Here is a 25208-nt window from a genome sequence, read left to right as displayed (position 1 = left end):
TTGAGCAAAATAAGAAGCAAAATTTGGAGCTAAGAAACGCAAAAACAAAATTTTTTTAAATGAAAAGTGAGTATTCAATTTTATTTTGACTATGTTACATATTCATCCCAATATAAAGATGAGGTCTAATTGTAGTTGCCTCTGCAAAAATTAAAAATAAAAATCATTCTCGAGTTGTATAAATTCAATCATGTAGTGGTGTTGGACCGTTGAATGAGACCGACAACTTGCAAGAAATAAACCGTTTTGGATAAACAGATAATTTACAATAAATATTGGTTCACAAATAACGCTAATGCAAAACAATGATATAAATTGATCAGAAATTCGAAAAACAATTTTATTAATGGATTTATACACAAATATGCAAAAATAAATAAAAGCAATAATTAAATATATTTTTCTCACAAAAATTAACATATTGGATAATGTATTATAATATGCAAAAAAAATAACAACGAAAGAAAAAAAGTGAGAGACTCATCTTTGCTATAATCCACAACTATTAACTTAATAATCAATTATTATTATCATCATCAAATACCTAAGTTTGGTAGAGTTTTTTTCTTAGATAAATATATATATATATATATAGATACAAATTGGGCTGAACAACATCTATAGCCCAAACATGAATCTGTCTCTAATCTCGCGTGAATTTTTTTGATAAATCAATGGTATTGTTTGAAACTGGCCCATCTAAGCCATGCTACGGACACTTTTCACGACTATCCTAGTATAAAATACATTCTAAGTTTTATTAAATAAAAAAAATACATTTTTTGATAACATAAGTAAGAGTCAGGATAAAAAATTAAGGACAAGTGATATTTCTTTAGTTGATCATATTGATTCGATTTTCTCTTATTTTGCCCAGCTTTTGTATGTAGCACGTTTGATAAAAAAACAAAATAAAACTGGAAGCAAAATAAAAGACACGTGAATTTTAACGTTGTTTAGTCCAATCAACCTATATCAACAAGATCACGCCCAAGTATAAAGCAAATCACTAAATATAAACAGCTACAACCATACAAGAACTTATTTAAATAAAAGACTTCATCTGTTCTATTGACGTCTCTATGACGAACACATTCAGTAGACTTTATTTAGTGATCACTATTCATTTCAATATCTGCCAACTCGAACTCTTTTCGAAATTACGAATTGTTAACTCCCTACAACATCAAATTCCTCTCTCGAGTAATGAATCACAAATATTTGAGTGTGTGTTGAAATCTTGAATCATATTGAATAAGGTGGAACGGATTGAATATTGTCTCACAACTTGACACGACAGGAAATGCAACGCAAAATGAACAATAAAGTTTTTCTCCTCCAGAAATTTGTGCACTTCAACTCTTAAATATTTGACACTAAAAACTCATCGGCCTCCCTCGATAACACGTGGCAACTCTCGGCAATTTTCAAAATCAATGAAATGTAAAAGACCACATTACATCTATAATATGCATTATCTTTTCAAATCTTATATAATATCCTTTTAACATAATGTTATCAAATATATTCATCATATTTTCAAAACTTATTAAAATAAAGTCTCGATCTCGAAAAATTTCAAATCAATATTTCAAATTTTTTTGACAAGAAAATCTAAAAAATATAAGCAACCAAAAAATCAAAATGTTATTTTCAATAAGATAGTTATATTGTTATAAAATAAAGGATCTAAGATAGTTATATTGTTGTAAAAGACCGAATAGTAATTTTTCTTTGAATATGTCTCTTGAATCTTTATCTTTGAGACGAGTCAACATAGTGATGTCAATGGTCCGGGGCGAGGCGGGTTTTCCATCCCCATCCCCATACCCGCCCCAATCCCCGCTTTTTCGGGTTCGGAGGATCCCAAACCCGAAACTTCGGGGATCAACTTCTCATCCCCGCCCCATCCCTGTTTCAAAAATATTAATATGGCAAGACGATGACGAATTCAGAGATTTTCTCAAACCAAAACCTATTATTATCTATTATTATTAGAGATGATATCAATATTAATAATAATAAGAGTATTAAGATTTTTAAAAATAATAATATTATTATATTATTAATATTAATAGTACTATTATTAATATTAATAGTAATCTCAAGGAACCGGAACCCAAACACGAAAAAATCAGGTATCCCCATACCTTTTTCGGGTTTTTCCCACGGCCCCAAACCCGTGGGGAAAGTTGTCATCCTTAGGTCAACCCTACCGATATTCACAATAAAACAAAATACTCTTAGCATAAAAAGTAATACATTTTCATTGATGACCCAACTAAAAGATCCGTCTCACAAACCCGTGAAAGCGTCTCACACAAGCTTTTGCTTTTTTCTTTTGCCAAAAATATATTTGTCTAACTTTAAGTATGACCAAAACAAAAGCATTTTCAAACATAATGATATATTTTTTTATTTCTTGAAAAATGAATAGGAATTTTTTCAACTATTTTTTAATTTAGTAGGCTTTATCCGTAAGACAGGTCATCCCTACCAATAATAAATAATATTTTTGACATATAAATAATTTTTTTAATGAGTGACTCAAATAAGAGATTTTTGTTTTTTTATTATTATGTTCACTAGTCAAATACTCCTCAATATTTATTTACCCAATTTGTGTAATTAGTTTTATTGGTGCTGTTCCCTCTGCATTTACTTACGAGTGAGTCTCATGTGAGACCGTCTCACGGATCTTAATCCGTGAGACGGGTCAACCCTACCCATATTCACAATAAAAAGTAATACTCTTAGCATAAAAAATAATATTTTTTCATGGATGACCCAAATAAGAGACCCGTCTCACAAATACGACCTGTGAGACCGTCTCACACAAGTTTTTGTCTTTACTTATTTTTTGTAAATTTAAAAATTTACTTGAATTTGTTAACTTGGTTTTCAGGTTTATGACTTGACTTTATATTTTAAGTCTCTTGATTTTTATCTAAGATTTTTGTAGTTTGATCATATTCTTTGTAACGTCGAGGGGTCATTAATTTGAAAATTTTGCATATGATTAGATCTAAAATTTGCGACCATGAAAATATTATTATGATTTAGTATTTGAGACCAAAATAAGCGAATTATGATAATGAATCTCTTGTTTTCTTTAATATGGGATTGCGCTACAATTATATTTCTTGCATAATATATGGAATTAAAACCCAATTCTGACAATGAATTTTATTCGTAATTTTTGCAATTTTAGTCATATTTTTATGGGGTGCTGATACGATTATAGAGTGTCATTTGCCATATAAATCGTTTCACAGAAGAACACCAAAATTGCAAAACAAATGACCGAAATTATCAAAAAATGAAATATATATTATTAAAACTCAATTCATAAAATCGCAAAATGTTGAATATAAAAAGGAAAAAAAAGCAGTTATGTCCATGAGTTATGACACTACAATCCATGTGGAATTTTAGGATTCGACAAAAACTTATGTGAGATGGTCTCACGGATCGTATTTTGTGAGACAGATATATTATTTGGGTCATCCATGAAAAAATATTACGTTTTATGCTAAGACTATTATTTTTTTATTATGAATATCGATAGAGTTGACTCGTTTCAGATATAAAGATTCGTTAGACCGTCTCACGACAGGCTTCGAAAAATCCAACTAGCTCGTTCCATGGATCCACAGATCCGAAACTCTGCGGAACCTTAACTTTTTCGGCGGTCAAATACATTAGTAGGGCTCATTCAAAATCAAACTATACCGACGGCGGATGTAAGTGTTCATTTAACAACCAAATTCCCATATAAATAAAAAAGGTTGGGGGAATGAATTGACACACACGTGAACCTCTCACAGCTATCTTCACATGCACACAACAAAACAGAACAAAAGTTAAACAAGAAAGGCACCTCAAAATCCTTACATTATATATATGTATATGCCATACGACATGTTAGACTTATAAGACAAATCGACAGTTCTCCTGTCTACCTGATTCTCTCCCTCCCTTTTCATCATCTCACCTCCCATGGCTGTTGCTTCCCCGCCATTTAAACCCCACTTCATAGTGTTATGTCTTGCAATACTTCTGTTGCAATCTTTTGCAGTTTCATCTGCTGTGTTGGCTGGTCTAAAGAATCACGGAAAGCGAAGTGGGAATTACAGAAGTTCGATTCTTGAAGCTAATCTCAGTTCTTGTGATCTGTTCGCGGGGAGTTGGGTTCGAGAATATGAAAGCTATCCGGTGTACCAGTCTTCTTGCCCGATTATAGATCCCGAGTTCAACTGTCCAAATGTATGGAAGACCTGATACTGATTACCTTAAGTATCGATGGCAACCTAGCAGTTGCGGAATCCCAAGGTACGTTTGCAGTAAGTATATTTCAAGTAGCAAAACACGTATATATGAAATTTAGAAAATCTTAATTTCCCATGACTCGTGGTGTTTCTTGTAAGCCATGTAAGAATTCTCCTCCGAAAATGTTCTAAAGTCATCCAATCTCCTAAAAATCTAATATTGATCTCTGAGGCGGGTGCATGCGACAGAACTAAATGAGATTTTTTTAAAAAAAAATTACATCAGCTTCATTCGGACTGAAGTTAAATTTTGCTTCCTCTTCAATAGAGGTTCTTAGCTTTCTTAGTATGGCTATAATTTACTAAGTTAAAAACGCATGATATACTCTAATTCTAGCTAAATCGCTAAGAAATGAACCAACCCCAAAAGAGTAAACTGGACAAATTTTATGCTCTCTCACTACACTGCCCCATCCATATTTCAATCACGGTTTTCAGGTTCAACGGGCTTTATTTTGCGATGAAGATGAGAGGGAAGAGCATAATATTTGTGGGAGATTCACTGGGAAGGAACCAATGGCAATCTTTGATTTGCATGATATCAGCTGGATTGCCTGCAACATCGGCCACACAGATCATAAGAGGAGACCCAATCTCCACCTTCAAATTTCTGGTCACATTTCTCATTAAATGTCACATACATACACCGCATCAATTATTTTTCTTCGAAAATAATGATATAATATGCATCATATGGTTTATTTATTTAATTTAATATTGTTTTATATGGTTGGGAGAGTGCAGGAATATGGGGTATCCGTGTCATTTTACAGAGCGCCATATTTGGTGGATATAGAGTCCGTGGGTGGCAAAAGAGTGCTCAAATTGGATGATATAATGCGAAATGCCAAAGCGTGGATGGGTGCCGATGTTCTTTCTTTTAATACGGGTCATTGGTGGACTCACAAGGGATCTCTCCAAGGGTACGTAAATTGCTTTATACATACTTTTTTCCTTCGTTTATTTAATGTGATTGTTTATATAATTTATATATAATGATGTATAAGATTATATAATAGAAGATTCTTGACAATGAATTAATGGGTTGGTGATCTTGTTAATTGTTGATCCGGTTTTTTTACTTGTTCTTCCCATTCTTCCATTTTCCGAAACTAGTAAATCGTGTAATCTAAATGAAACCTATTTCGTTTTCCATTTTTTTTTAAAAAAATAATGAATATAATAAATGATTCATTCAACATTTCGGGCAGCTTCCTACCAAAATCATGTCAACAAATGCATGTTACTTTATGGCCCTTTTAGCAGGAAAGAAAGTCGAATGAGAGCTACCAAGGAATTATTCTTTTGACAAATTTATTAATATATATACTTGGTGCAAATTAAATTGCATGCAGGTGGGATTACATGGAAGCCGACGGGTCACTATACCAAGACATGGACCGGTTAGCCGCCATGGACAGAGGGCTCCGAACGTGGGCGAAATGGGTTGACTCGAACGTCAACGGCACGCGAACCAAAGTGTTCTTTCAAGGCATTTCACCCACACATTACATGTACGTTTTCTCATCACTCTCTTCTCTAAATAATTGGATTTCACTGTACATTGTGCCCATGTTTTCTTAGTTTCTTTTTCCCCATCACTTAGAATCGAGTCCAAACATCTTCATATTAGGGTTTTGTCATCCTCTTAATTATCTCTTTCTGATTTTATATATAGTTTCCATATATGATGCATTCTCTCTTTTAGTTTTCTTTTATCTCTCAAATTTGCCAGTTTTATATCATTATGTATGCAACTGTTTCTGTCCTTTCTGGGGCTGGAATACAATATCATTCATCTATTAATGTTGGGAGAGGACCCATTAGTGAGACGACGCACTAATTGATGAATAATTAATGGTGGAGTGGGTTTCCAACTTGCACATACATATATGGACCTACACTGTGAATTTCACATAAACTTGCGGCTCTAGCCTACGTGAACTTGTGGTACAGTACATGCCACGAATTTGATCATTTTGAATTGAAATATGATATATCGGTACTTACATTATCCCATATGTTAATCAGTTAACAGAAATGGGTTGACAATTGTTAAGAAATCAATCCAAAAAAACCGGAATATCTTTGAGATTTTTTTAAATTAAAGAGAAGCTAACACAAAATCTATGGTTAAATTTAATGTACGTGACTTGTGTTAAATAAATCCAGCCTCTTCGAGGGTACACTTAAGTTATGTATAATTATTTAATAGTATAATGTAAGTATTTCATGCTAATTAATTTAAAAGGTTTCCAGGATGAAATTTTCATTATTTTTGGATCTATATACACTAGATTCTCGTGTTATTTTTGTTGAAAAACGATAATATATATCGTCGGTGGCATGCATGTTTTCGTCCTGTGCCAGTGGCCCTCATCTCAAGGAGACTAGCATACGCACTTAATGCACTGAATTTGTTCGCCCCCATTTCCAGCCATTCACGCAACTAATTTATTTCATCTTCAAAACATATCCAAACAAACTAACCAAAATATATATTTGACTTCGAAAAAGTTGTCTTTTACGGACAAAGATAGTCTCGGAAGTGTTTCTAAAAGTACCAGCGTTTTGGATTGTTTGTGAAAACCTTTATTTCAAATTTTATAATTTTTAACCAAAGGTTAGAAGAAAGATTGAGATGTTTTTTCCTCAAAACACTCAAATTTTAGCTTGCACAAGCTTTAGGATTTTATTTCTAAGTACTACATACTCTTGTTTCTCACCTACTTAAAATAAACAAATTAAAGCTCTCTCAGTCTCAAACACTCCCAAAAGACGGTTTAGTTTAATAATGTTGTATTTTTAAGAAAATATGTTTAAATTTTTACCTTTATTTGCATTTGAATGAGAATGTAGGTGCTCCATCTTAATATTGTATTTTTTTATCTTTTCTGCAGCCCTAGTGAGTGGAATGCATCAGCATCCAAGAGCTGTTACGGGGAGACAATGCCCATGATGGGTACCGGAACGACATATCCTGGTCCGTTTCCGGATCAAATGAAAGTCCTGGAAATGGTGGTTGGATCCATGAGCAGGCCAGCCTTCTTGCTCGACATAACGCTGTTATCTGCCTTAAGGAAAGACGCGCACCCCTCGATCTACAGCGGTGACTTCACCTCGGCACAACGTGCAAATCCCGACCATTCTGCTGATTGTAGCCATTGGTGCCTGCCTGGATTGCCCGATACCTGGAACCAATTGTTCTACACCGCTTTGTTCTTCAGGCACTAGTTACGTTACGTTGTAGCAAGCTAGTTAGGTGGTATTATATTCTTTGCTTTTATATATATATTAATAATTTGTCATAAATTTGTTGATAATATGTGATCAGGAAAGACGCCAAATTTGCCTCCCATTGTCTTGTATTAGTATAATATTGGTGCTTAAGGATATAATGTTAGTATCATCTGCATGGAATATTTCATCCTACCTCATGGAGCACTGTCCCCACATGTTAAGATTGGAACTTGGACCTAACTCAACCCCAAAAGCTAGCTCAAGGAGGGAGGATTGTCCAAGCCAATATATGCCACTCAAAGGTTATTTATCCAACCGATGTGGGACAATTAACACACCCCTCTCACGCCCAGGAATGAACATCTGGAGCGTGGAGTTTACAAATGACCCAATTATGGGCAGAACGGGTGGCCTAATTATAGGCAGTCCAACACATAACGGTGAAACCCGGACTCTGATACCATGTTAAGATTGGAACTTGGACCTAACTCAACCCCAAAAGCTAGCTCTAGGAGGGAGGATTGTCCAAGCCAATATATGCCACTCAAAGGTTATTTATCCAACCGATGTGGGACAATTAACACCACAAGAAGATCAAAGGTCCAGTTTTAACCACAAATATGCGGGGTCCACCAAATTCTTTAAAATCAACTGCTCAGATCCTGTGGAAGCACTGCCCCACAGGTAGCATCGACACTACCCATCTGCACGCATTGCGTGTATTTACAATTTACTAAAAGACATGAAATAGTGATGTTGGATAAAAGTGAGACAAGCGAAAAAAAACCCAACTGATTATTCTTAATTACGAGTTGAGTCCGTAATTAATAACGTTTTTTTCTTGTATTATCGAATTCAAGTCGAATTCAAGCTTTATTCTATATTTGGTAGCTCACAAGACACTTAATCAGTATTAAACGAATTCACCAGCTAGCAATACAGTTGGAGTCATGAGTTGGGAAACTGGATTACAGGACATAAGAAAATCAAACAGAAATGGAAAATAAAAGTATGTGATAACGTAAATTAATAATATGTAGATAATTTGATTTACATAATCTAAATTATTAAGGAAGTGTTTATATCATATTAAAAAATGTTTCTTATATTTCCTTTTGAGGTAACAATAATTATAATAAATGTAACCTTTATTTATCATGTAATTTGATTATGAAAAATTAAAGTTAACTGAACTTTTTTTTTACTATCGAAATTTAAAAATCGTGAACGATCAAGATGTGGTTAAAATTAAGCCGTGAAAACCCGAATAAAAATTGTCTCGACTAATGTGTAAACGAACATAATTGAACCGGATATTGTTATATTTTAATGCTTGAATTCGAGCTCAAATTTTTTAATATTTTTTGTTTGGATTCGATTTGAAACAAAGCTCAAATTCAAATTCGACTCGAAATATTTAAACATACTGATGATTTATTTGATAATAAATATTAAATGAAGATCCGATATTTTTTTTAGCTCATCGAGAAACTAAAGCAAGCAAGCAAGCCACGCGAAAATAGAATTTCAAGATATTGTCGATATAATTGTGCGGTACAGTGTACTTGTTAAGTCACGACGTGTCAGATTTGAAGCCTTACGGCTATAGCTGTTCCCCTCGTTTTCGCCACTCACGAAATATAAACGTAAATGGCAATGAAGATAAGAAACTTGTGGAGAACTCACGGCGGAAGCGCATTATATATATACAACAAAAGAAACTCAGCAAGCCAATACTTCTTTTTTTTGATTCACCAAAACCGATGGCTTCGTTAAACTTGTTCATGCCACCAGTTTTCACCGCCCAAAGAAGAGTTGTGAGAACTGGTGCCACAGCTTCGAAAGCTTCGGGTGCTGGCGCTACTGAGGAGAAGGGGATTTTTGATTTCGTACTTGGGGTGCTGGCAAAGCAAGAGCAGATCTATGAGACCGATCCCGTCTTGAAGAAGGTGGAAAAGAAGAATCTTGGAGGCACCGCCAGCCGGAGCAGCCCAGTCTCTGTCCCGCCGGAGGAGAAGAAAGGTGGATTTGATTTTGGAGGCCTGTTTTCTAAGAAATAGTTTATATATTATGTTATTGATATACATACAGCAAGATTTGTTTATGATGTATGGATTTAGCATTTGAATTGAACCATCTGAACTTTGTATCTGAATTCATATCGAGTTAAGAGGGTAATTGTTTTTTTTAAAAAAAGCTTAAATCTTTTTTCACATATTTCAAGTTCGGAGTGTCTCCTTACCTTTTGTTAATTGTCTCACGTTGATTGGATAATAACATTGGAGTTGTATATATAAGCTTGGACAATCCTCTCCACGATTTAGGTCCAAGTTCCAATCTTAATATGTTATCAGAGCTCGGGTTCCACCGTTATGTGTTGGACTGCCTATAATTAGGTCATTCGTTCTGTCCATTATTGAGTCATTTGTAAACTTCATGCTCCAGATGTTCATTCCTGGACGTGAGAGAGGTGTGTTAATTGTCTCACATCAATTGGATAAATAACATTGGAGTTGTATATATGAGTTTGGACAATCCTCTTCCTTGAGTTAACTTTTGAGGTTGCGTTAAAGTCCAAGTTCTAATCTTTTACTACTTTTGTCAATTAATTAAATAATGTTAAATGCGTCTCTTCTGCTCCATCGGTACATGTGCAGTGACCAAAAATATTTTTTGAGAAAAGAAAGATTAAATAAAACTATACATCAATTCACGGGCTCGCTTGTGTGCAAGAGTTGCAAATTCCACTTGGATCAGTTGTGGATTTTCATTTGTGGCCAACATGTAATCAAACTTCATGTATTAAGCCGTATATTACAAAAACTGCAACAGAAACTAAATACATTCAAGAACAAATCTGAAAGACAAAAAGAAGAGCTAATCACATCGACTCGATTTCTGCGCATCATCACGTTATAATATCGTGTGTCAAGGTTAAACCGGAGTGTTGATAGTCGGGATATCATCAGAAACAACTTTACAGTGTATTCGACGTATAAGTACATTTCCACCTTTAGATTAGATGAGGAAGAAATTCAGCTCCTTAAACAATCCTTCATCTGCTTGGAACTAGTGGCCTTGGGTATGCAGTATTCCTGTTTCTACCTTGCGTATCAACAGCATTGAGGGCATGTGTCCTGGACCTGTCACGGCTTTTACGGTGATTGTTCTCCAAGTTTTTTGAATCTTGAAGTTGCTCGAGTTCTTGAACTATTTCATTCATTGTAGGCCTCAGCTTAAACTCCAAGGATATGCATCGCAAAGCAATGTTAGCTACCTTCTGTGCTACATCAATGGTGTACTGGCCTTCGAGTCGGTTGTCCATGATTCGGAGGACTTTACGCTTGTTGCCTAGATAGGGTCGTGCCCATTCCACAAGCTTGTGCTCGCCCGTTGGTCTATTCTTGTCGATCGCTCTCCTGCCCGAAAGCAGCTCGAGGAGGACAACACCATAACTATACACATCACTCTTGGTGGTCAAACGACCTAAGACCACAAAATTCAAAACCGGATATGAGATTAAAAATATAAGATATATAACTGTTCTGACACAAGAATTCTATCGTAGCACTAGAGAATTTTCGAAATATATAAAAAATGTGATGGATGTCGTGTCTATTAACAATTGATGTCAATCATGCCCATAGTATATTAAATTAGACAACAGCTCGAGCGGAAAAAATTGAAAACGACTCAGATATCCAGACCACATATTCCCTTTCCATAGGCTTATAAATCTCCAGCCACTTGGAGTAGAGACTGATTATGACTACGAAGATTCAACAAGTGTTGTAATTTGGATAACTACATAGCACAAGATAAGAAAGAACGGGAGCTAAATTCATGACTTAAACCCAAAATGACCACATGGTATGGCAATCATCATCTGATAATAAAACGGGAAAGAGTAATGCTTGATTCGAAATCATACCGGTAGCTAGGTATTCTGGAGCAGCATATCCATACGTTCCCATGACCCTTGTTGACACGTGACTTTTATCACCTAAAGGCCCATCCTTAGCCAATCCAAAATCAGAAAGTTTTGCATTGTACTCCTGCCAAATCATAAGAGACGAGAAACTCGACAATTTTAGCACATACATATACGTTCTCAGATAGTCTCTATTCACAAAGTGTAGTGTGAATCACCGAATCGAGCAATATATTAGAAGTTTTGAAGTCTCTGTAAATGACTCTTGTTTCGGCACAGTGAAGAAAAGAAAGCCCCTTTGCAGCTCCAAGAGCAACCTTAAGCCGAAGACTCCAAGAAAGAGGCTGAAAATAAGACCCCCCTGTCAAATAACAAACTCATTATGCTTATTTCACACCAAGATTGATTTCTATATTATTACTGTATAAATCCAAATAAACCCACTTCGAAAAAGATGGTTTTCTAAGCTTCCCCGAGTTAAGAATTCATACACCAAAAGTCTATTATCATCTTCCAAGCAGTAGCCAATCAGTCTCACGAGATGGGGATGCGAAAATTGGCCCAAATAGTTTACTTCGGCCTACAACAGAACAGATTGGATGAACTAAATTATACCTCAATATTTAACCATTCATCAACAAAACGATAGATTCTTTTCCCGTATCTTTATATCAAAAGGTACAACCGGTGTGACTAATTGGACTCAAATCAATTAAAAAATTTACGCCACAGGCAAAAACAAATGGGCAATTATTGCTCCTTTGACATGTATAATCATAATGCAATACAAACATTGCAACTCCACTGGAAGATGAGAAACTCACCAACCACTCTCTATGGCCCTGAAGGCTTTCTTGGTTAAGTTTTTTGACAGCAATAACCAATCCTGTCCCGGGTTTTGCAGCAGTGAATGAATTTTCATCAATCCAACCTTTAAAAACTGAACCAAATCCACCTCCTCCCACAACACTATCAGGTCGAAAATTACGTGTGGATGACTTAAGATCCGCGTAACTAAAGCTCTTCAGATTAGGCGACTGCAAGATCTCGCCCTCGGATCGGGTAACAGATTGAACCGAAGATAACTTGCTACTGGAAATGCTTATATCATTCCCATCCGTACTAACATGTTTTGAAATCACTCCTGGGTTGATCAGATAATGAGTCATTGCTTGCTAGACCAGGTATAATCAAAAGTACTGAAAAGATAAGCCCAAACACAAACCAACTTCACGTGATTCCTTCCCACAAATAACCAAATAAAATTGAAGGACACGAGCTTCTTTTTTTTTTTTTTTTGAGAAAAAATACACAAGTTTGAAAACCAAGAAACTTGCAGAGAGAAATATAAAAGAATCTAGTAAACTAAAACTACATATATTGCAATGTTCACGGAGTGACCATTCACTAATATCATCAATCTTCTCATGGCCTCATTTCCTTAAAAATCATTCAGAAAATAGGATGCCAGTGTAAAATATTACCAGCATCAAGAGGGCTTTCAGCCTTGATTCTAGCACTGAAACAAATCCCCATCACCAAAAGACCAAACCAACAATATCAAAATCTTGGTCTCGGCAAATCCTGCAGATTAAAAGCTGTCACATAATCACATGAATAAGCTCTGAAAATGGTACAAGTAAGATGAAAGCCGAACTATAATATTCATATCCGTATGGCAAAAAAATTCACATTTGTAAAGCTCCTACCTTTGGTTACATTTAGCACACACCCACCAACTCACTCACAAGCAACAAGAAAAAGCATTAAAGATAATCTACAAATGAGAAAAAGGGACCAGATTCACTTCAAACATTAGCAGTCAGCATATGAAAAACGGAAAAATATTAATTGAAAAAAAGTTGATTACAACTCAAATCGAGAAAATTCGAATGGGAGATTCATTATGAATAACAGAGGAAGGTTGGAGAAAAGTACATTTATGGCGGCCCCATTACCCCTTCCACTGGATCAATTGGATAGTCGGAGACTCGTTCACACATGTGGAATGTATAGTTGATAAACACACATACGTACGGGTGGGTGTGTGTGTGTGTGTGAGATTGTGAGAAGTCGGCTTTGACTTGTCGTTCAATCTTGTTGACTCTTGAAGTCCAACCCAGGCGCGGCTTGCATCACGGCTTATTAATTCCGCGTTATTACCATAATATATAATTTGAATAGACATCATTGAATTCGTGAAATTATAATATATGGATAATAAATTGAAATACATGACATCAGATTATTTCTAACTTAGTTTTTATTGCATCATATGGTCGGAGATAATATTTTTTTACTATGGATGATTGTGTTATTTTAAAAATTGAATCGAGGGTGTCCAAAAAAATTTTCGACCACAATCTATCACCTTAATTTTTTTCCGACCCCATATTTTTATATATATATAAAAACTTAATTTTTCCAAGAACACTTTAAAAAAATATATAATAATAACATATATCCTCGTTTGTTTTATTATTATTTTGAAGGGATATATCCTCAATTTTTGCGACCACAATCTATCACCTTTTCTAAAATAACCTATTTTTTTACTAACTACTGTTTAAATTTGAGACGTGTATATGTGACCATCTATCTAGTCAGGTAAGATTCAAGACTTAACTTTTCAGCACTTCCTTTTTCTCAAATTCATTTTTATTTTTTTTCAAACCTAAGCTTTTGGGTATGACAAAAATTTGTATAAGATGGTCTCATGCGTCGTATTTGTGAGACGGATCTCTTATTTGGGTTATCCATAAAAAATATTATTTTTTATGCTAACAGTATTATTTTTTATTATGAATATCGGTAGGGTTGATCCGTTTCACAGATTAGGATCCGTGAGACGGTCTCACATGAGACTCACTCTTTCATTATTTGACCATCAAATTTATGTCCAATCAAAAATTCGTTCCCTATTTTTTGAAATTTCGACTTTCATATTGAAACTGCATATATAAACGTCTGATCGATTAGTCCTAAAATTTACACCAAAAATCGGTTTTATCATTATATTCTTCCTAATCAACTCAATATTGGTGGTCCCTTTAGGTAGCCTTCAAACACACATTCTGTTTTTCGACATTCATCGATAGATTTTTTGTATTTACATATATTTTATTAAAAAAATATAAAACTTCCAAAAAAGGAGTTGCTAGAAGTTTATCGTAGTTCTATCCATTTTCATGCAAAAAATGTGCATGTTTTGTATGCAATTTTTTTCTCTCTCGATTAATTACTCAACCCTTTGTTCTCATCTATTACTATTGCAATATAAAGCGAAAGGACATATAGAAATTGTTTTTGGTATTTTTAAGTGAATATCAACATCATACACGGGACCTGGACGTTAGGTCTTCCATCATTACAACGTGAAAGACCCATTTTATTAATAATATCTTGTTGACCGATGATAATGTCATCCTTGGAGTCTACTTTCGGTCCTAAACATGAGTCGTAGCTGGCAAATTTGTTTGATTGAATTAATATTTAAATCCTTGTTTGTGTTTTTTACCCGAATTAACTAAATAATAATCTGAGATGTGGATTATCCAGAAGCTGTTGCCTAGAAATTCTCAGACTTTTGGTTCTTGACTTCGTGTCAGCTGGCTCAGCAAGTTGCTTGCTAGTGGACCATCCCGTTCTACTAGTCAATACTGGCAACAGCTGTCATGAAGATTATATATATATATATATATATATATATATATATATATATATATATATATATATATATATATATATATATATATATATATATATATATATATATTGACGATGAGTTTGATACAATGGACACTCATTAGATTACTTATGTGAGTATTAATCGGAACGATGTTCATCTATTGAATATAAGATAGATCTTTTCGGTCGATGTTAATATAAATGTTCATTGTAAATGTCCATCATATTAAAACTCTAACATGTATATAATGTTGAATTTTATCAATCAAACAAACTATTGGTACAAAAGATTAAGGTTAACATTTGGAATGATGGATTTAAATGTATTTAAATGTTTTTTTTATTTTTAGATAAATAAGACTTCAAATAAACCTCTTGCGTTTTTATACAATGTTTCATGTTAATTAGGATAAATGACAAGTTCATCTTATGATAGACATATTTGAAATTCATTTTATTTTGTTTAACTTATGTGCAAATATGAAAAATACGAATTTAAAATTTCATTTATTAATTTATTGTTAACAAAATATATATATATATATATATATATATATATATATATATATATATATATATATATATATATATATATATATATATATATGATATCGAAATTTATGTTTTTGACATATAGCGCTCCAAATACAACCTATGTTGATTCAATTTAACTTTTCACACGTTTCAAATTAATTTTTAATATATTAATATGAGAAATAATATGAAATTATTTTAGACGGAACAAATTATTATCAATTTTAGAAGGCACTTCCATCTTTTAACGATTTTATTTAAATAGGTGGATTCTAGAATTAGTGGTGGGGGCCAGTCAAGTGCACAATTATTCCCCGAGAATGGTTTAAAATCTTTAAAATAAAGTTACGCATTGGATTGAGATATAATACAAAATTAAAATATATTTTAAAAAAATTATTTAAAAAAAGTGACAATATTGAATAATATAAAAATTTGTGATACAAATATCTTGAAAGACCGTTCTTAATTTTTTTTATACGTGTCTATTTATAAAATATTGAGATGTGACAACTACTTCGGTTAGATATGATTAAAAGTATCGAAATTGTTGTTGGAATTTTGATGTTTAATGAATGAAAATTTAGCAAATAAATTAATTTGATTGGAAAAATTCGAAACGAAGAACGAAACTTAATGAACGAATATTAAGTTCGGTGGTTCCGAATTAAACTCGAAACGAGTTCATCAAATGTTGAAATAACTTAAAACGAGTAGTCGGAATATGTAAGGGACGAAAACAGGAAAAAAATAAAACAAAACTAATTTACGCGTGAACAATAGCGCGCAGGTCCGCGCGCCTGCCAATGGCCGACGTGAGCACTCTCGAGAGCTCTCGGCCGCGCGCGAAGCGCCCAGCTTCGTGTCCCTTAGAATTTTCTGATGTTTTTTCATTCCATTGGCATTTTTTGATGATTGTGGTCAGTTACAATGGTCAAGGGATACCGCTATGAATGAAAGATCATGTCTTTTCACATGAAAACATTAAATGTTTGATTTATTGAAAATAAAAAAGAAATACAAACACATAACATCATTTTGTATATCGTTCATCTTCCTTCTACAACAAGAGAGAGTTCCTTCATTTCTTTGTGATAGAGCTTGAATATTTGGATGCTCATTATTCAAGAGTTGTAGTTGTATCTTGAGAGAAGATTGCCACGAACCTTAAGTACATTGTGAGGGACAAATTCTTCTTAAGGAAAAAGTGTTCAACATTTGCCTCTAACCATTTTCATTGTTTTATTCTTTTTTTTCCTCTTAAATTTGAATATTACAAACAAAAATTGTAACCGGAAACCAACCACTGATCTGGTTCAGACCAACTCTATAAACCATTCTAACGGTCACAACGATCAAGAATAGGTCAAGCCGATCGTGAAGCGGTTAAAAACTAATTCGACTAGTTCATCACTTTTATTTTTTTAAGAATTTATTTTTCTTGTATTTTAAATTTTTTTTTAGTTATATATATTATTTAGATTTCAAACTTTATTAAAAATACTATTTTAGTAGTATTAGAGCTTGTTTTGATTTATTTTTTGTCTAAAAAATATAGAGATAATTATATTCGATTATATGATGTTATTTTGATTTTAATCTTTTGATAAAATTTTTAAAATTATTTATATAACGGTCGAGTTTGCTCCCCTCTCTACTCTCTCTTGTACAAAACCCTTCTGAAGTAAATCAATAAAAGTTTGAAGTTCTGCTTACAACCTTGTAAGTTTACTGTTTTTATTTTTTTTTTTATTTTTAATTTTTTAATTTAAATATTTCAGTGATTAGCCTGAATGACAGGCTAAAGTATTCGTGCTAAATTATTTTCCTTACTATGACATGATCTATATTTATTTGTAACTTGGAATCAGATTGATATAATAAAAGATTTATTTAAATTTCTGGAATTTAATGTAATATAAGAGTCTTTGGTTAGAACATAAGGTAAGAAGATGAACCAGGAAATGGTTAACACAAGGTTCGAGTTTATCCGAGAAGATTAAATTCATGTTGTAGCCCTTCAGCCTGCTTAGCCGAGAAATGGCGTTTAAGGCGTTTATGGGTGATTTTTTATGAATTTATGATTCTTTGGGCCCTCGATAAATCCTCTGTTGTTTAATTTCTCTGGTATATCTTTCGTAAATCCTTTTATGTTTCGTAAAATTCCAAACAAGAATCTTATATTCATTATTATTCTGGAGTTTAAATTTCTCCTTTTCTTAGCTCAATTTGAGTTGAAAATGGTATATAGGCTGGAAACCAATAACTTCCATGTGTGCGAAAGCCACTAAGGAAAAGTTTGGTAAAACAATGCCACGTATCAGATTCCTCTTTGATTCCAAGCCTCAAGTGACTTCCATGTGTGCGAAAGCCACTAAGGAAAAGTTTGGTAAAACAATGCCACGTATCATATTCCTCTTTGATTCCAAGCCTCAAGTGGTATCAGAGCCTTGGAAATAGTCTGGTTAATAATTTAGCACTTTTTATTCAAATGAATATTTTCAGTATGAAAGAAACTGTTCATAACAGTTTAAATGAAGAATATGATATACCTGAAAATTTAGATTTATTGAATAAATGGACTATTCCTAAGATAGATTCTAAAATGATCTATAAGTTAGGAACCTTTGAAAGAATTGGTTTTAAACAAGTAGTTAAAACTACAGAATCTTCTGTACCTCTTCATAATAATGAAATGGTGATAAGATTGTTAAACAATAAAGATATTATGCCTTATATGAAAAATTATAAATTTATTCATATAGGATTAATTCAAATTGCTTTTAGACCTTTAACATTAGAAGGTTTACCAGAAAGCTTCATAGCAGCTTTAAGAGATGGAAGAAATTTGAATTGGAAACAATCCCTTATGGGAATAATTCAATCTAGTCTGGCACATGGTCCAGTATATTTTGATGTTTATCCAAATTTATCTTTATCTTTGTCTGATATTAATATATTAGATTCTTTAACATTAAATGTTAAAACTCATGGTTATAATTATACTCCTGGAACAGAAGTAATATGTATCTGTTATCGTATTTATTATAAACCATTATTTACACTAAATCCTATGTGTAAAAGAATAGATAAAAAATTAAATGAAACTATTCTTATAGAAACTAATTTTAATAGATCTAACATTACAACTCGTAGATCTATAAAATGGGAAGAAATAGAATTTCCAGAAAACTGGATAATTGAACAAGCTGTTCCTAAAAATCCTATAATAAATAGAGATTTAGAACAAGTCATACAAACTAATAAAGGATCTGTTCAAATACAGTTTAATAATGAACAAAGAAGATTATTACCCTCTTCTGTTTATGCTAGATCAAGATCTAGTCACTCTTTTATTTCTCCTCTAGATTATATGGTTGATATACCACAAACTTCTAGAGCTTCTACTTCTCAAGTTAGAGAAGAATTAGAATCTACTAATACAGTAGATGATTTAATTATAAATCAAAATAATATTGTTCATAAAAGTAACTTTCAAAAAGTTAGAGAAACTGATACAGTTTCAGAAATGAATTTCAGTATTTAATGGATAGTAAATCAAAGATTGATTTTACTAAAGGATCTTCTGCTAGAGCAAAGATCAATGCAGAATTTTATTTACCCAAATGGAAATCTTTCAGAAATTGGTACTTTAAAAGTTTTTCTGAAGAAGAGTTTGAATATATTGTTTCAACATTTTATAAATATTGTGAAAACCAGAATAAACTTATACATTTTGTTCCTTGGTTTTTTAAAACATTTATTATAGATTATATTTCTATTCTTGAAAGGAATTATAAACTTTCTTCAGGACAGATTCAAAAATCTGTTTATCCTCCTCAACAATCTTTTATAATAGAAAAGAATAATAAAATTTTAAATTTTACTGCTTTTTCAAAATTATTTGAAAATGATATGTTACAAATTACTGTTAAACATATTAATCAGATAATTGAAAAACAGAATTATACAAATCTATATCTTACGATTATAGGAGAAGAGATTAATTCTCTTAAAGATCGTATTGATAAAATTATTTTAGCTATTAATAAAATTAAACCAGATGTTCATATAGAAGAACCAGAAAATAATATTGTTTCTGTTGCTACCTCATCCATTCAATCCCCTCCTGATATTAAGGATTTTAAATTTAAATCTTCTGTTTCTGATATAGAAAAATTATTAGAAGAAAAATTTAGAAATCTTAATTTAAATACTCTTAATGAAGAGTTTGAAGAATTAGATAAGATTAATAATCATTCTGAAAATGAAATTAATAAAATTAAATGGGCTGATAGACCCACTACATCCAAATATTACTATAATAAACCTACTCACATGGATGTTCTCATTGAAGAGAATGAATATATTTATTCTAATAGCTATAATGGGAAAAATATTTATGAATGGAATATTGATGGTTATAGTGATAGGCAAATTTATAATACTGCTCACAGAATGTTAATGTATAGCACTGTGTGTAAATCATCAGGTAATACTGATAAGAATATTGCTAAAATGATAACAGCAGGATTTACTGGCCAACTTAAAGGTTGGTGGGATAATTATCTAAATTATTCTCAAAAAGATGAAATCTTTAATTCCATAAAAATGGAAAATAATATTCAATTAGAAAATGTAGTGTATACATTAATACTAACTATGATTGAACATTTCACAGGAAAATTCACTGATAATAGTGAACAAATTAGAACTTTATTAAGTAATCTAAAATGTAAAACACTTACTGATTTTAGATGGTATAAAGATACTTTCCTATCTCGTATTTATGAGATTCCAGACTGTAATAATAGTCTGTGGAAAGCTAAATTCATAGATGGCTTACCTTTCTTATTTGCTGAAAGGGTTAGAAAAGTATTAAGAAAAGAAGATATAAATATCTCTTATGATAATTATACTTATGGTAATTTGATTAATACTTGTATTCAAGAGGGTTTAGCTCTCTGTAATGAATTAAAATTAAATAATCAAATTAAAAGACAGAATTTACTTGAGAAAAAACAGTTAGGTAAATTTTGTGATCAATTTGGTATGGACTTACCTAATAAAGGTAAGAAGAAAATTAAAGATAAGGATGAAAAGATTTATAAGAAAAGACATTTGTCTGAAAGACAAAAAGAAAGAAAAATGAAAAGAAAAGAAATTCGTGAATCAGCTAAAGCTGATAGGAAAAAAGATAAATACAAAAACAAATTAATAATTTGTAGAAAATGTAAAAAGCCAGGACATTATGCTAATCAATGTTGGGCTAAAAACAAAATTAATAATTTAGATATAGAAGATAATCTAAAAGAAACATTATTTAAAATAATAATGGATTTTAATAACAATTCTGATAGTGAAACTGAGAATTCTTCAGAATCCTATAATTCAGAAGAAATTCTGGATAATGAATCAGATATTTCTGATTTAGAAGAATGCAATAATTGTATTCAAGGAAAATCTTGTATAAATCCTATAGAGGATAATAATAATAAAAATGATGAGTTTTATAAACTTATGTCTCAATTTCAAGATTTAAATATTAATGTTTTAACTAACAATAATATTCTAGAATTCCTTAAGATGATTAAGGATCCAATATTAAAATCCACTATTATAGATCAAATGGAAAATACTGCTTCAACAAGCAATAATGATAATAACATTCTTGTTAAACAAGAACATGCTTATTCTATGAAAGAAGTTAAAAACCTTTTACAGAAAAAATATAGTCAACAAAATCCAGTTACTATACAGGATTTAGTTAAAGAGATTGATAATCTTAAACAACAAGTAAAATTTTTACATGATAACAATAATAGTTTAAATTATCGTATTTCAGTCATTGAAAACCATAATAATTCAATTTCTGAAAGTTTTGAAAATATTCAAGATATTTCATTTCCTGATAATAATCAGAAACATTTATCTGTTTTAAGTATGATTATATCTCAAAAATGGTATACTAATATTACTTTATTAATTGATAATTATAAAAAGAATTTCATTGCTATGATAGATAGTGGTGCAGATTTAAACGTAATACAGGAAGGATTAATTCCTACAAAATATTTTCATAAAACTACTCATTCTCTCTCTCATGCAGGAGGAGAACCTTTAGAAATAAATTATAAATTACCTAAAGCTTATATTTGCAAAAATAAAAACTGTATTCAAACCAGTTTTTTATTAGCTAAAGACATTTCTAGCCAACTAATACTTGGTCTTCCTTTTATATATCAAATTTATCCTTTAACTCATGTTGATGAAACAGGTATAATAGGAACTTATCAAGGTAATCCTATTTCTTTTCAGTTTATAACTAAACCTGTTCATAGAATTTTAAATGAACTACAAGAACAGATTGAAAGAAAAACCTTTCAAATAAACTCTTTAAAAGAAGAAATAAAATTTCTTACAATTGATGAAAAATTACAGAATCCTAAATTACAGGAAAAAATAAAAATTATTTATAATAAATTTTCTTTAGAAATATGTAATGATCTTCCAAATGCTTTTTGGAATAGAAAGAAGCATATTATATCCCTTCCATATGAAGAAAATTTTGATGAGAAAAATATTCCTACTAAGACTAGACCTTGTCAAATGAATTCTGAATATTTAGAATTATGTAAGAATGAAATTCATTCTTTGTTAGATAAAGGTTTAATAAAACCTTCTCAATCTCCTTGGTCATGTACTGCTTTTTATGTTAATAAACATTCAGAGCAGGAAAGAGGAGTTCCTAGATTAGTAATAAATTATAAACCTCTTAATAAGGTTTTGAAATGGATTAGGCATCCTATTCCTAATAAAAAAGATTTATTAGATAGATTAGTTCATGCAATTATATTCTCAAAATTTGATTTAAAATCAGGATTTTGGCAGATTCAAGTAAAAGAATCTGATAGGTATAAAACTGCTTTTAATGTTCCAATAGGACATTATGAATGGACAGTAATGCCATTTGGCCTTAAAAATGCCCCTTCAGAATTTCAACAAATAATGAATGATATTTTTTATAACTATAGCAATTTTATAATTGTTTATATAGATGATATCTTAGTATTTTCTAATGATATTGAAACACATTTTAAACATTTAGAAATGTTCAAAAATATTGTTATTCAAAATGGTCTTGTTATTTCAAAATCTAAAATGATTTTATTTCAAACTAATATTAGATTTCTTGGTCATATGATTGAAAAAGGAAAAATAATTCCTATTCAAAGAAGTATTGAATTTGGTTCAAAATTTCCAGATATAATAACTGATAAAACTCAGTTGCAAAGATTTTTAGGAAGTTTAAATTATATTTCTCCTTATATTCAAAATCTTACTAAAGATTCTGCTATCCTATATGATAGACTGAAGAAAAATCCTTTACCTTGGACAGATAAGCATACTAAAGCTGTTCAAATTATTAAAAATAAAGTTAAAAATCTTCCTTGTCTTATGCTGGCAAATCCTTTATGGGATCAAATTGTAGAAACTGACTGCAAATCTGCAAAGTTTATGTTTAATAAAGATTTTAAACATGATGTGTCTAAGCAAATGTTTGCTAGATGGCAGGCTCATTTAGCTCCTTTTGATTTTGAGATCATTTATAAAAAAGGTGAAGATAATCATCTACCAGATTTCTTAACTCGAGAATATTTATCTTAAATGTTTTCATCTACAGATATGTACTCTCGAGGCAGAGGAGAGTCCTCTTATAGAGGGCGAGGTGGCAGGGGAAAACCCCCTAATATTATTGCTCAACATGGTAAACAGAGGCTAATAGCCCAGAATTTATCTAATTCGTCATCAGCCAGTAATACTGAGCAGAATGAGTTATACAATGAATTTCAAGAATTCTTGAAACAAAAGCAGAAAAATAATTCTGATTCTCAGTCTTCAGCATCATATGCTAATATCATCAAAGAAGATGATAATGATACAGCTCTTTATACAGAGTCAAAACATAAAGAATTAATTCTTCTCATAGAAGAAAAAGATATCCAATGGGAAAAAACTCCTTGGATTATTATGGAAAGATATTTTACCAATACATCATATGTATATGGTGCTTATAATCAAAGAGGAATATGATACGTGGCATTGTTTTACCAAATTTTTCCTTAGTGGCTTTCGCACACATGGAAGTTATTGGTTTTCAGCCTATATACAATTTTCAACTCAAATTGAGCTAAGAAAAGGAGAAATTTAAACTCCAGAATAATAATGAATATAAGATTCTTGTTTGGAATTTTACGAAACATAAAAGGATTTACGAAAGATATACCAGAGAAATTAAACAACAGAGGATTTATCGAGGGCCCAAAGAATCATAAATTCATAAAAAATCACCCATAAACGCCTTAAACGCCATTTCTCGGCTAAGCAGGCTGAAGGGCTACAACATGAATTTAATCTTCCCGGATAAACTCGAACCTTGTGTTAACCATTTCCTGGTTCATCTTCTTACCTTATGTTCTAACCAAAGACTCTTATATTACATTAAATTCCAGAAATTTAAATAAATCTTTTATTATATCAATCTGATTCCAAGTTACAAATAAATATAGATCATGTCATAGTAAGGAAAATAATTTAGCACGAATACTTTAGCCTGTCATTCAGGCTAATCACTGAAATATTTAAATTAAAAAATAAAAAAAATAAAAACAGTAAACTTACAAGGTTGTAAGCAGAACTTCAAACTTTTATTGATATACTTCAGAAGGGTTTTGTACAAGAGAGAGTAGAGAGGGGAGCAAACTCGACCGTGTTCCACTAAGAACACAGAAATAGCCTATATATAGATAGAAGAGCCGGACATCAAACCCCGGATTCCATCTTCAAATAAAAATAGTAAATGCTTTATTAAAGCAAAAGTAACATGGTTACAAAATTCAAAAAGTAAATAGTGATATGCCACCCACTTTTTGTCATGATATGCCATGATGATGTGTTATTCCACCAACTCTTGAATAGTGAGATTCCACTTTCAACGATTCTAATCATCTTTGGTATTATCTTTGAGAGATTTCTTCAAACTTTCAAATATATCCTCAATTTGGGATAATTGAGGAATATCCTCATCTGGATCCTGTGCATCATGCATCTTCATTAGATGTATGAATTGATTATCACTGGAATCTGAAGCCATTGATTGGTCTGATTTTGAATCGGAGCATCCCATATTCTTATAAAGATCTTTTTTCATTTCATCAATGTAGATTTCTACCATCTTTTCTTTAGAATAGATCTCTGAATATTTTTGAGTCAGAATTTTAAATGGACTCATTTTTATTATTATTTTATATAATATAATAATTTTTCGATCGGACTGTTCGATTGAATAATTAGACCTGTTGAACTATTTTTATAAAATAAAATAATTTGATTATCGATCTGTTATATGAACAAGTTGTATGAAACAACATAAGTCAATTGTTGAATGGGGACCGGGCCGGCCTGACGTGTGGCCGTGTGGGCTCAAA

General features: G+C 31.7%; 3 protein-coding genes across 6 annotated transcripts; 2 read left to right on the top strand and 1 right to left on the bottom strand.

Annotated features, from left to right (window-relative positions):
• The first annotated feature begins 3809 nt into the window (after positions 1 to 3809).
• On the top strand, positions 3810 to 7681 carry LOC140809516 (protein PMR5-like). Its single transcript, XM_073167173.1, is given in 6 exon segments — positions 3810 to 4260; positions 4262 to 4332; positions 4767 to 4941; positions 5073 to 5251; positions 5684 to 5842; positions 7229 to 7681. Coding segments are annotated over 6 exon segments (1179 nt in total). The 5' UTR covers positions 3810 to 3999; the 3' UTR covers positions 7563 to 7681.
• A 1650-nt stretch (positions 7682 to 9331) lies between these two features.
• Positions 9332 to 9628, top strand: LOC140810453 (uncharacterized). Its single transcript, XM_073168306.1, has one exon. It carries the CDS (start codon positions 9332 to 9334, stop codon positions 9626 to 9628), a length of 297 nt encoding a protein of 98 aa, XP_073024407.1.
• Positions 9629 to 10303: 675 nt separating this feature from the next.
• On the bottom strand, positions 10304 to 13564 carry LOC140809515 (probable serine/threonine-protein kinase PBL10). 4 transcript variants are annotated; one of them, XM_073167168.1, is made up of 7 exons: positions 13438 to 13564; positions 12984 to 13083; positions 12324 to 12643; positions 11944 to 12079; positions 11718 to 11860; positions 11500 to 11623; positions 10304 to 11054 (listed from the first exon to the last, which is right to left on the bottom strand). In XM_073167168.1, exons 2-7 carry the CDS (start codon positions 13033 to 13035, stop codon positions 10624 to 10626), a joined length of 1206 nt encoding a protein of 401 aa, XP_073023269.1. In that variant the 5' UTR covers positions 13036 to 13083; positions 13438 to 13564; the 3' UTR covers positions 10304 to 10623. The 4 variants fall into 4 exon arrangements, with proteins under 4 accessions (XP_073023269.1, XP_073023270.1, XP_073023273.1 ...); XM_073167169.1 differs by having other exon boundaries at positions 13307 to 13472; XM_073167172.1 differs by lacking the exon at positions 13438 to 13564 and adding an exon at positions 13307 to 13432 and having other exon boundaries at positions 12984 to 13097.
• Between the last annotated feature and the right edge of the window lie 11644 nt (positions 13565 to 25208).

This window comes from Primulina eburnea, chromosome 13 (genome assembly GCF_022965805.1).
Source record: "Primulina eburnea isolate SZY01 chromosome 13, ASM2296580v1, whole genome shotgun sequence".
NCBI classification, from domain to species: Eukaryota; Viridiplantae; Streptophyta; class Magnoliopsida; order Lamiales; family Gesneriaceae; genus Primulina; species Primulina eburnea.
The sequence above is the reverse complement of the archived record's forward strand: the minus strand, read 5'-3'. Positions and strand labels throughout refer to the sequence as shown.

Excerpts from the sequence above, each read along its gene's own strand:
- LOC140809515 (XM_073167168.1), bottom strand. The coding sequence starts at position 13,035 with ATGGGGATTTGTTTCAGTGCTAGAATCAAGGCTGAAAGCCCTCTTGAT. Across the intron at positions 12,644-12,983 it reads TGAAAGCCCTCTTGATGCTG|GAGTGATTTCAAAACATGTT; the intron begins GTAATATTTTAC and ends TGATCAACCCAG. Across the intron at positions 11,624-11,717 it reads CTAATATATTGCTCGATTCG|GAGTACAATGCAAAACTTTC; the intron begins GTGATTCACACT and ends ATGATTTGGCAG.
- LOC140810453 (XM_073168306.1), top strand. The coding sequence starts at position 9,332 with ATGGCTTCGTTAAACTTGTTCATGCCACCAGTTTTCACCGCCCAAAGA.